Source organism: Arachis ipaensis, chromosome B07 (genome assembly GCF_000816755.2).
Source record: "Arachis ipaensis cultivar K30076 chromosome B07, Araip1.1, whole genome shotgun sequence".
Taxonomy (NCBI): Eukaryota; Viridiplantae; Streptophyta; class Magnoliopsida; order Fabales; family Fabaceae; genus Arachis; species Arachis ipaensis.
This window is the reverse complement of record NC_029791.2, coordinates 1,253,024-1,265,884: the sequence shown is the minus strand read 5'-3', so window position 1 is coordinate 1,265,884 and position 12,861 is coordinate 1,253,024. Positions and strand designations below refer to the sequence as shown.

General features: G+C 34.8%; 1 protein-coding gene across 4 annotated transcripts in view; it reads right to left on the bottom strand.

Moving 5' to 3' along the window:
* The window catches only part of LOC107606463 (cellulose synthase-like protein E6), a 19,767-nt gene continuing 7,172 nt past the window's right edge, over nucleotides 267-12,861 (bottom strand). For all 4 annotated transcript variants that reach the window (XM_021106867.1, XM_021106868.1, XM_021106869.1 and 1 more), the window contains 3 exons: nucleotides 12,280-12,510; nucleotides 2,020-2,367; nucleotides 267-889 (listed from right to left, as the gene is read on the bottom strand). In XM_021106867.1, coding sequence (XP_020962526.1) covers nucleotides 350-889; nucleotides 2,020-2,367; nucleotides 12,280-12,510 — 1,119 coding nt within the window. In that variant the 3' untranslated portion in view covers nucleotides 267-349. The remainder of the gene's footprint in view (nucleotides 890-2,019; nucleotides 2,368-12,279; nucleotides 12,511-12,861) is intronic.

The window sequence follows — 12,861 nt, the reverse complement described above, 5'->3', positions numbered from 1 at the left end:
AAAGATATTAGTAAAATACGAAAAAAAATAAATTATTTAATATTTTTCTATAAATATATTTTAATTTTTATAAATTCAATATTTTTAACTTGTGCACATATTTTTAAAAAAATAAAGAGGTTGAGTTATTGAGTGTGAAATTGTGAATAAATACATACTAATAATAACAAAACTCTGGCTGCAAAATAAAATATATATTAAGAACTCCAATAAGCTAAAACAAAATTGGAAAGAGATTGAGAGAGATTCAAGATTTTTATCAATATATATTATTGGAACACAAATATACACTACTTCAATATCATTAATTCATTATTGCACATTTCTTTGACTTTAAGCTCTACAATAATTAGAGGACAAAAGTTGCAATGAAGCATGCCATTGAGGCCAACACAAAGGACTTAATCATCACATTGCTTGATATGCTACCTTTATCACTACGAATGAAAAGAGCTTCATAAACTGGTAAATTCACCATTACAATCATTGCACTAATCACAATTTGAATAATCATAATCAATTGTCCCATAATAATTCTCCTAATTCCCACAAGAAGACCAAGAAGGTTTAGTAATGCCAATGTTACCAACATGGTCAACATGATTGATGAACATCCTCCAAAGTCAATGATTTCTTTCTCATACCTCTTTTGAACATCCTCGGTGACAACCTTGTCTGTTACTACAAAATTTGTTTGTGATAGTCCCAATTGCTTTGTTATGGTATCAATGAATCCAAAGAAATAGGAAGTGGTTCTCCTTATGAATCTCATTCTTTGCAAGTTCAACCAACTCTTTATTGTGGATCCACAACTCAATGCCTCACATAGGCTATAAACATTGTTGGCTACAAATGCATATGCAAAGGGAAGGAACCAAAGGCTTGTAGGCTGCAAATTAAGACATACATATTTAAAATACAAAGAATTAATTAAAATAAGTTAGTTAAGTGCTAGCTAGGAAAAACTAATGAATATCAAATATAATTAAGGAATATGGAGAAATTGTTAAGTATTAGCTTTATTTGAGGTATATGATTTTTGTTTTTTATTTGTATCATTTTTTGGAATGATTTAAGAATTTAATTTTGATACACTAATAATACATAAAATTTTTTATATAAAATTATATTATTATATTAATAAAAATGATTTATTTTTAAATCCACCACTTAAATTTCATTTAGATGTATAAATTCAATTGAAAAACCATATAAATACTCTCAGCTAATTAAAATTAAACTCATAATTTAAATTTGATTTATAACAATTTAATAGTATATATTTAGCAAAAGTTATTGATGTAAAATTATACTAAGATTTGTACTATTTGATTATTTTAGAGCATATGCACAAAATTTAATTTATTTTGGTAATTTATTATTCGTCTGATCATTTTGTTATGGATCACTCTAATATCCTTAATTGTTTATGAACTTCCTTCACAAAGTTTTTTTTGGTGACTCCTTCACAAAGTTGATTCGGCAAATAATGATTAAGTCAAAGAAAAATATCTTAGAGATATATATGTACTACAATAAATTAATGATTTAATTATTCTATTAATCCTTATAGTTTTATCAAATTTTTAATTAGGTTTTTATATATTTTTTTAATTGGGTCTTTACACTGCTTTTAATTTTATAATTAAGTAATTTTTATATAAAAAATATTAAAATTAACATAATATTTTTTTTAAATATATGTGATTAATGATCTAATTAAATTTTTAATTATAAATAGTTAAATACCTTCAATTTGTGAATAAATATTCAATTAATTCTAACATTTTTTACACTAAAAGACCTAATTATAAAATTAAAAGCAGTGTTAAGACCCAATTAAAAAAATATATAAAAATCTAATTATAAATTAATAAAACTATAACGACGAACAAAATGATTAAACTTAAATTAAATTATCTCAGTGCATGACAACATACACCAAGTTCAATCCTAATTCAAATCAATAGCAATAATAATGCCTAGAACTTTCTCTTTAATTAAGAATGGAAAGCAAACCTGTGGGAATAATGGTATTCCACGAATCAAGCAAAGAGGAGGAAGAATGGCATAAGAAAGAGTAGGAAGTGACAAAGGTGCCCATAAGAGGTAGACACAATACCCCATTTGAATACCAATGTTGATCTTGCCATGCCCATAAATGAAAGGACAGTACTTTGATAAGAAAATTTGGAACATCCCCTCCGACCACCTCTTATGCTGAACAAGTGCAACATCTAAGGTTGTTGGAGCTACACCAATGAATGCTTTCCTTTCTGGATTATAGTATATTGATCTCCATCCCCTGCATGTTATTGCAAGCCCACTTGCTATGTCTTCCACTGGAATCCCATACACCAATCCCATCTACAAGTTATTATAATTTATATATTTTCTTGTTAGTTATATATATAGAGATATTCAATCTGACTCATCATTCATTTAGATGACTTTTTTATTAAGTAGTAGATTTAAAAATTAATTATTTTTGTTGGTGTGATAAAAGCCCAATATTGTTTAATGTGAGTGTTAGTGATGCAGGCCCAAATGTCCAAGTCCACATTGCATCAGTCCAAGTCTAGCAAGCTTCAGCCATGTAAAGAACTAATACTCCTCATTCTTGTTGCACCATTCAGCAAAAATAAAAGGTTATGCATTTGGCAAAAAGAAAAGAAAGACAAGGACATCTGTCAACATCAAGGACAGGTGGGGCTCTAGCAAAGCAACAAGACACAAAGACACCCCACTAACCCAAGGACAATAGCAGAGCAACACTTTGTTGGTGGTTGAACAAAACACAAACTTGCCAAGCAGCAGAGGTAGTGGGTGAAACTCCTCGTATGGCAGAGACCATGGAGCAGGATGAAAAAGGAGAGCATGCCAAAGGAAGAAAACAAAATCAAGGACCACAGAAGTGGTGGACGAGCTCCTCCAGCAGCAGGGGTAGTGGAGCATGATGAAGAATGACAGCTTGCTAGTTGTGCCAGCTCCAACGGGCAGCAAGGACAAGCAAAAAAATGAAGCTACAATGAAGCCAAGTTGAAGATATATAACAAGCTTCACTCCAACATTTCAAGCCAAGGAAGAGAGCACACACATTCAGAGCACCATCTCTAACACAGAGCTAGAATCTCTTTCTTCTACTCAAGCTTAATTCTGAATTTTTTGTTATGGCTGTCTTGCGTTATTTTCTGTTTTGAGAAAAGGCAATTATGTGAGGTTCAAAAGGCAAGAGTGATGCAAAATGGCCATTGTTTATTTTCTGATGTAATTTGGGTATATGAACTAGGATTAGTTCCCCTTGCCAAGTTGGGTTAGCACTTGGTGAGAATTGAATCCGTGTAGATTCCCCTTCCAAGTTGGGTTAGCACTTTGGGATTGCTAAGCTTTGGTGAAGAAAGCTTGGAGTAGATACTAGTTAGATTAGGGAGTAATTCAATAATATTGGTGTATGTAATCTGAGGATTATAGTGAAAATTTCACCATGGTTTGTGGTGGAGACTGGACGTAAGATTCATGGTACTGAGAATCCGAACCAGGATACATGCTGGCCCCTTTCTCTTCTTCTCTGCTCTTTTAATGTTCTACGTATGAGATAATTTCAAATAATCTCCTGCAACTTAAGCTTCCACAGCAACAGAGTTTGAAACTCTAAATTTTAAGCTAACTTGATTCAACCCCCCTTCTCAAGTTCATCTAGAACAATCAATTGGTATCAGGAGGAAGGTTTCAAGGAGTCAAGCTTCACAGCTTGAAGCAAAGATCTATGGCCAACAACATGAATCCCAACATCGTGGCTTTCACTCTCACTGAAGGGCATTCCAATAATAGACCTCCCTACTTCAATGGCAGCAACTACTCTTACTAAAAAGAGAGAATGAGAATCTTCGTGCAGTTGATCGACTACAACATCTGGAAGATCATTCTCAACGGTTCAAACGTTCCCACCAAACAGAATGCTGATGGAGAAGTTGTGGCAAAGGAGGACAGCGAATGGACAGATGAAGAAAAGAAGAAGGTTGAACTCAATGCCACCAAGGCAATCAACCTGATGCACTGCGCAATCAGTTTCGAAGAGTTCAGAAAGGTGTCAAGGTGCAAAATGGCTAAAGAAATATGGGACAAGCTCAGACTCACTCATGAAGGCACTAAGCAAGTGAAGGAGACCAGAATTGACATGCTGATGAAGGAGTATGAAATGTTCAGCATGAAGGAGGATGAGAGCATCGATCAAATGTTCGAAAGGTTCTCAATAATCATCAATAATCTGGATGCCATGGGAAGGAGATACTCTGAAGAAACCTTAGTGAGGAAGATCCTAAGGAGTCTCACTAAGAAATGGGAAGTAAAAAGCACAGCCATCTCTAAAAGGAATGATTTGATCAAAATCACCTATGATGAGCTAAGAGGCAAGCTGCTGGCCTATGAAACCACTCACATGTCTCAAGACAAAGATGACAAAAAGAAAAGTATAGCACTAAAATCAAGAATGACAGCCCAAGGAGAAGAATCTGATGACAATTTCTCAGATGAAGAAATGGTGCTCTTTGCAAGAAAAATGAGAAGAATAATGAGATACAAAAGCAAAGGCAAAGGAAGCTCTTCATCCAAAGATGTCAAGAGAGAGCAAGTCAAGTTCACATTCCATCACTGCAAGGAACCTGGTCACTTCAAGACAGATTGCCCTCAACTTAAGAAAGGCGAAAAATTCAAGAAAGACAAAAAGAAGGTGATAATGGCAACATGGGAGGACTTGGAAAACGACACCAGCTCAGAGAGCTCAGATCAAGAAGCTCAACTATGTCTGATGGCAGATCATAATGATGAAGATGAGGTAGATCTCTCTGACTTATCTATTGATGAATTGCACTACATTATCAAAGATATTTCTGTGAACTCTAAGAAACTCTTGGATAAGTATGCAAAATGTAAGAAAGAAAATGAGGCTTTAAGGACAGAAAATGATCTTCTTTTGAAAAAGGTTAAGGCAAATGAAACTAGAAATGAAAAGTTTTTAAAAGAAGAAAACATTGTCTTGCGAGCTGAATTAGAAAAATTCAAACTTAAGCATGAAGTTACTGCTTTCACTGATTTGATTTCTGAAAACAAAAAGCTGAATGAACAAATAAAAAATTTGAATGAAGACTTAGCAAATTTTGTTCAAGGTTCTCAAAATCTGAACAAACTACTTGCTAGTCAAAGGTTTGGATCTGAAAAATCTGGACTTGGATTCATAGAGGAAAACAAGGCTGTTTTCAAACAAAACTTTAAAAAATCTGAAGCCTCCTCTTCCAAGCTTTTTAAACCAAAAGGATTCAGCAAAACTCAAAAATCAGTAAGCAAGAATCATTGCTACAAGAGCAATAGAAATGGTCATGATCCTCCTCAATGTTTCATCTTTCTTAAGTCTTTTGGTAATGATAGTAAATTATATAAAGTTGTTCATGATTATAATGCTCTTGGGCAACCAAGAAGATTTCACATCAAAGGATCCAAATGGATTTGGATACCTAAGGTTAGTTGAAGAACATGCAGGTTTGCCTTGCATCCAAGAAGAAAATGGACATGTGGTATCTTGATAGTGGATGTTCAAGGCATATGACCGGAAGTGATACTTTCTTCATTAAACTCAACAAGTATAATGGAGAATTTGTCACTTTTGGAGATAATAGTAAAGGTAAAATAATTGCCATTGTTAAGGTTGGCAAAGATTTTTCAACTTACATTGATAGTGTCTTTTTAGTTGATGGGTTAAAGCATAATCTATTGAGCATAAGTCAATTGTGTGATCTTGGATATGCTGTAACCTTTAGAAAATCTGATTGTAGAGTCATAAATGAGAAAACAGGGGCTGTTTTATTTGTTGCCAAAAGAAGTGACAATATTTATGGTATCACTCTATATGATCTAAAAGTTCAAAATGTAACTTGTTTCTCTTCAATGGAATCTGAAAAATGGATGTGGCATAAGAGGTTAGGACATGCTAGCATGTTCCAAATCTCTAAGCTTGTAAAGAGAGGCTTAGTTAGAGGTCTTCCTAATATAAAATTTGATAAGAACATCATTTGTGATGCTTGTCAAATGGGTAAATAAATTAAAACCTCTTTCAAACCCAAGGAAGATGTCTCTACTAAGAAACCATTGGAGTTGTTGCATCTTGATCTGTTTGGACCTACTAGAACTCAAAGTCTTGGAGGAAAGAGTTATGGCATAGTAATTGTGGATGACTATACTAGATTTGGCTGGGTGTTCTTTCTTGCTCATAAACATGAGGCTTTTTCTATTTTTGAAAAGTTCAGCAAAAAGATTCAAAATGAAAAAGGTTCAAAAATTGTTTCAATTAGAAGTGAATATAGTAAAGAATTTGAAAATCAATACTTTGAATCTTTTTGTGATGAACAAGGCATATCACATAACTTCTCTTGTCCAAGAACACCTCAACAAAATGGTGTTGTTGAGAGAAGAAATAGAAGTTTACAAGAAATGGCTAGAGCTATGTTATGTGAATATGAAATCCCCAAGTTCTTATGGGCTGAAGCTGTGAATACAGCTTACTATGTTTTAAATAGAACCATCATTAGGAAGTTTTTGAAGAAAACCCCATATGAACTTTGGAAAGGGCATTCTCCTAATCTTAGTTATTTTCATGTGTTTGGCTGCAAGTGTTTCATTCTAAATATCAAAGAAAATTTAGGAAAATTTGATCCTAAAACGCATGAAGGCATTTTTCTGGGTTGTTCCACAAATAGCAAGGCCTATAGAGTCTATAACAAGAACTCCAAAACTGTTGAAGAAACCATGCATGTCACATTCTGTGAGTCTAACATTGTTCCTAGTGTTTACATAGATGATAGTCCAGATTTTGAAGCTGAATTACCCAAGAACGATGAGTCAGTTCAACAAAATTCAAGTTCTCATGAAGCTGCACCTGCTAGCAACGAAAATTCCAATTCTACAGGAGACAATTTGGAATTATCTCCTGTTGCTGCAGAAAATACTGATGCAGAGGCCATTGTTGATCAAGAGAAACTTGAATCCTCAAACCAGTCAAGAAGACCAAGAGAATGGAGGTTTCTGAAAAACTATCTTGAAGAGTTCATAATAGGAAATCCATCCTCTGGTAGGACTACTCGTTCATCTTTGAAAAGAGCCGAATCCAATAACATTGCTCTTTTATCGAAGATTGAACCTCAAAACATCCAAGAAGCTCTTGCTGATCCTTCATGGGTGTTAGCTATGAAGGAGGAATTGCAGCAATTTGAGAAGAACTAGGTCTGGTCATTGGTGCCTTATCCAAATGGAAATAAAGTCACTGGCACCAAATGGATTTTCAGAAACAAGTTGGGTGAAGATGGATCCATAGTCCGAAACAAAGCTAGATTGGTTGCTCAAGGATATGATCAAGAGGAAGGGATTGATTTCGATGAATCCTTTGCACCTGTAGCTCGAATGAAAGCCATCAGATTGCTCCTTGCGTATGCTGCTCATTGTGGCTTCAAGCTATTCCAAATGGACGTAAAGTGTGCTTTCCTCAATGGCATAATAGATAGAGAGGTTTATGTGGCTCAACCACCTGGGTTTGAAAACAAATCTTTTCCTAACCATGTTTTCAAACTAGCTAAGGCCTTATATGGTTTGAGACAAGCTCCTAGAGCTTGGTATGAGAGGTTTAGCTCATTTTTGTTGAAAAATAATTTTCAAAGAGGAGCCACTGACACCACTTTATTTATTAGGAATTATCATGATCATTTTATTCTTGTGCAAGTTTATGTTGATGATATTATATTTGGTTCGGATAATGAGAATTTGTGTGCAGATTTTACTAAGCTTATGACCAATGAATTTGATATGAGCATGATGGGAGAGTTCAATTTCTTCCTAGGCTTGCATATCAAGCAAACTGCAGAAGGCATATTCATCCATCAAAAAAAATATGCAAAGGAACTTGTCAAGAAGTTTGGGCTGGACTGTGCTAAGCCAATGAGAACCCCTATGCATCCTAACATCAAGCTTGATAAGGATGAACATAGTAGAGATGTTGATGAGACACGCTACAGAGGGATGATTGGTTCTTTAATGTATCTAACCTCCTCAAGGCCTGATATCATTCAAAGTGTTGGAGTTTGCTCAAGGTTTCAATCAAAGCCTAAGGAGTCCCACCTCTCAGCTGTGAAGAGGATCATCCGATATGTGCTTGGTACCACTAATTATGGTTTATGGTTTCCTAAGACTGATTCATTTCAATTAATGGGTTTCTGTGATGCAGATTTTGCTGGGGATAGAATTGATAGAAGAAGCACAAGTGGCATGTGCTGCTTTCTTGGAAAATCTCTCATTGTTTGGTCTAGCAAAAAGCAAGCTACAATAGCACTTTCAACAGCTGAAGCTGAGTATATTGCAGCCTCCTCTTGTTGTTCTCAATTATTATGGCTGAAAACTCAACTAGCTGACTATAAACTGAATGTCTCAAATATTCCATTATTTTGTGACAACATGAGTGCTATTAATATTTCCAAAAACCCTGTTTTGCACTCAAGAACAAAGCACATTGAAGTTTGTTTTCATTCTATAAGAGAACATGTGCAAAATAGAAATTTAGATATTCAGTTTGTTAATTCTGAGGGTCAGCTGGCTGATATTTTCACCAAACCATTGATAGAGGAAAGGTTCTGCAAGTTACAAACTGAACTGGGCATTCTTAATTCATCTCTGTTTTCTTAATGTTTCTGATAATGAGATCTTTTATGTTTTGTCTCATAAATCGCGGTGAGATTTTTTGGCAGATGATGAGTAAACTTCATTAATTCACTGTGAACCTATTGGATTCAAATATGATCATAATGATTGATGGACGTCAAGTGCTGAAAAAGTCTTTGGAACCATGGGCTTTTCTTTATTGAAAACTTTGGGACTTTTTCAATTTTTGGGAATTTGAAATTTTTCTTGACTAAGTCTTTATGAATAGTGGGATTTCAATTTTTTTTTGGCTTAAATTCAACTTAAATTTTTTGAGACAACTGGTCTTACCTCATTTTTTGTCAGTCTCAAATTTTTTTTTTGGCATTGGCACTTTGTTTAATTGGGCTTCACTTCATTTGCATCCATACATTAATTTCAACTTTGTTTACTTTTTTATCCTTATTTTCAAACGTACAAAGGTTACAGCTGTAACTTTCAAAACGTTTTCAAAGTTTGAATTTTTATCTTTTCAAGGTGCAACCTTTACACTTCTCTAAAGCTTATTATAACTTCCCACTGCATGCATCCATTCATACTACACTCTCCACTCCTTCATCTTCTACAAACCAGTGCTATATAAATATGGCTATTTTTAACGCGTCTCATTTTGTGACACACTGGTTCTGTTTGCACTTCTTTTCAAAACTTCTATCTCTTTTGCTTACTTGCTTGTGAGACATATGCATGCTTGTGTCAGTACCAAAAATGCTTTACCTTATGCCATGCTTCTTACAAATTTTTTTCAATATTACAATGTTGATTTTGGGGCTGAAATTTCAAAAGATTGTAACTCATACATAAACGGGGGTGGTGCAGTAAAGAAAACAGCACTCAGGCGTCGCCAAACTGATGACAGCACTGATGTTCCCTCTGATGATGAGGATCCTCTGATTTTCCCTTCAACTTCCACCACAATCACGGTCATGACACGCACTCTGAAGAACGTACTTGAGGAGTTCATCAATCTTACTGACCTTCTTCTCACTCATGGTGCCGAGCGCAAAAGGAACCAGGTTATGGAGGAAAATGCTCTGAAGAAGACCAAGGAGAGAATTTGGATTCTGAGGGACTTTGTGGAGGATATAGAAGTTGGACTCACAACTTCTGACAATGAGGGGGAGGACGATGGAACCTCTGATGAATCCAACTCTGATGCCTAGCTCATTTTATCTCATATGTGATTATGACTTAGTTTCCTTTTGAACTTGTTTAATATTTTGGATGACGATAAAAAACCTTAACTACTCTGCTACTTAAACTATATGCACCAGCCACTAACAAATTTTTTGCAGGTTATTTTTCGTTTCCTCCCTTGATGACAAAAGGGAAAAAAAAAGAAAAGGAATGTTAGCTTTGGCTTTGGGATTAATAGTAATAGTTAAGAACAATGTTTTGTGGTGCTATGATTTGCCCTATGTTGTGATTAGTGTTAATTGCTCTGTGCTTTCATTACTATGATATATTTCTTGGAAATATTGGTCTTGGCTGTTTTTTTAAGTTTTGTCCAGGTAAAGATGTAAGCCATGATTAAGAGGGAGTAATGCTAGCATTCAAGGAGAGCAACTCACAATCCGAATATCATCAAAGGGAAGTGTTCTTAACTATTACTATTAATCCCAAAACCAAAGCTAACATTCCTTTTCTTTTCTCCCCCTTTTGTCATCAAGGGAGGAAACGAAAAACAACCTGCACAAAATTTGTTAGTGGCTGGTGCATATAGTTTAAGTAGCAGAGTAGTTAAGGGTTTTTATAGTCATCCAAAATATTAAACAAGTTCAAAAGGAAACTAAATCATAATCACATATGAGATAAAATGAGCTAGGCATCAGAGTTGGATTCATCAGAGGTTCCATTGTCCTCCCCCTCATTGTCAGAAGTTGCGAGTAAGCCATGATTAAGGGGGAGTAATGCTAGCATTCAGGGGGAGCAACTCACAATCTGAATGTCATCAAAGGGAAGCGTTCTTAACTCTTCTAAATTAGTCTTTAATTTTCCTATTTTATCATGTTTGTCATCAAGGGGGAGATTGTTAAGTCTAAGTTTGATTTTGGATTTTATAAATGATGACAAACATTGTTTTGGGTTGAAAGCCCAATATTGTTTAATGTGAGTGTTAGTGATGCAGGCCCAAATGTCCAAGTCCACATTGCATCAGCCCAAGTCTAGCAAGCTTCAGCCATGTAAAGAACTAATACTCCTCATTCTTGTTGCACCATTCAGCAAGAATAAAAGGTTATGCATTTGGCAAAAAGAAAAGAAAGACAAGGACATTTGTCAACATCAAGGACAGCTGGGGCTCTAGCAAAGCAACAAGACACAAGGACACCCCACTAACCCAATGACAATAGTAGAGCAACACTTTGTTGGTGGTTAAACAAAACACAAACTTGCCAAGCAGCAGAGGTAGTGGGTGAAGCTCCTCGTATGGCAGAGATCATGGAGCAGGATGAAAAAGGAGAGCATGCCAAGGAAGAAAATAAAACCAAGGACCACAGAGGTGGTGGACGAGCTCCTCCAGCAGCAGGGGTAGTGGAGCATGATGAAGAAGGACAGCTTGCTAGCTGTGCCAGCTCCAACGGGCAGCAAGGACAAGCAAAAGGATGAAGCTACAATGAAGCCAAGTTGAAGATATATAACAAGCTTCACTCCAACATTTCAAGCCAAGGAAGAGAGCACACACATTCAGAGCACCATCTCTAACACAGAGCTGGAATCTCTTTCTTCTACTCAAGCTTAATTCTGAATTTTTTGTTATGGCTGTCTTGCGTTATTTTCTGTTTTGAGAAAAGGCTATTATGTGAGGTTCAAAAGCCAAGAGAGAAAATGCATGAGTGATGCAAAATAACCATTGTTTGTTTTCTGATGTAATTTGGGTGTATGAACTAGGATTAGTTCCCCTTGCCAAGTTGGGTTAGCACTTGGTGAGAATTGAATCTGTGTAGATTCCCCTTCCAAGTTGGGTTAGTACTTTGGGGTTGCTAAGCTTTGGTGAAGAAAGCTTGGGGTAGATACTAGTTGGATTAGGGAGTAATTCAATAGTATTGGTGTATGTAATCTGAGGATTATAGTGAAAATTCCACCATGGTTTGTGGTGGAGACTGGACGTAGGATTCATGGTACTGAGAATCCGAACCAGGATACATGCTGGCCCCTTTCTCTTCTTCTCTGCTCTTTTAATGTTCTGCGTATGAGATAATTTCAAATAATCTCCTGCAACTTAAGCTTCCACTGCAACAGAGTTTGAAACTCTAAATTTTAAACTAACTTGATTCAACCCCCTTCTCAAGTTTATCTAAAACCATCACATTTAATCACATTTGTTTTTTTTATGACTATTCACGCAATTAATAAAAAATTAATTATTTTTATTAATATAGTAATACATAATTAAATGTACGAGTGCATCAAAACTAAATTCTCAAATCTATGCTAAAATATCATAGAACACAAAGTTAAGCATATCAAATTGTGAAATAATAATTAAAGTAATCAATAAATTTGTTAATTTCCAAATAAATACCAATATAAATAAATATATACCTCCTTCCCCCAAAGGGTGCCATGCTCATAGGTGCAAGTAGCAAGAAGTTTTGATGCTTCATTCAATTCATCAACTGTTCTATTATCTTCTATTTTGGTGTTCATAATCATATGATCCAATTTGGCTTTGTAATCTCTAAAGTGAGATCCAGAGAGGCTTTCTCTTCTATGGAAGCACCCTGTTCCACAATACAGGGCAGCTCCATGTCCACTTATTCCAGCCAGCTCAATCTTTAATTTGTACATACACAACAAATTAATAGTGTCACTATATGATGAGGGATAATAAAATTACGTAAGAATAAGAAAAGAAAAGATGAAAAATATTGTATTTTATATTTTTATAATAAAGATATTGTAGTTATTTTTTATAAAAAAATATTAATTTAGATCGCTTTAAAATTTGGTATATTAGTTTTTTTGTCAAATTAATTTGTCTTATCTAATTTTGACAAAAATAATACAGCTTAATCGATTATATATGTTAAATTTTAATGATTAGAAAATGCTTTTAAAAAAAATATTTTAAACGTCTTTATTTAAGTGGTTCCCTCTAATAAAGAAAATTTATGATGATAATAG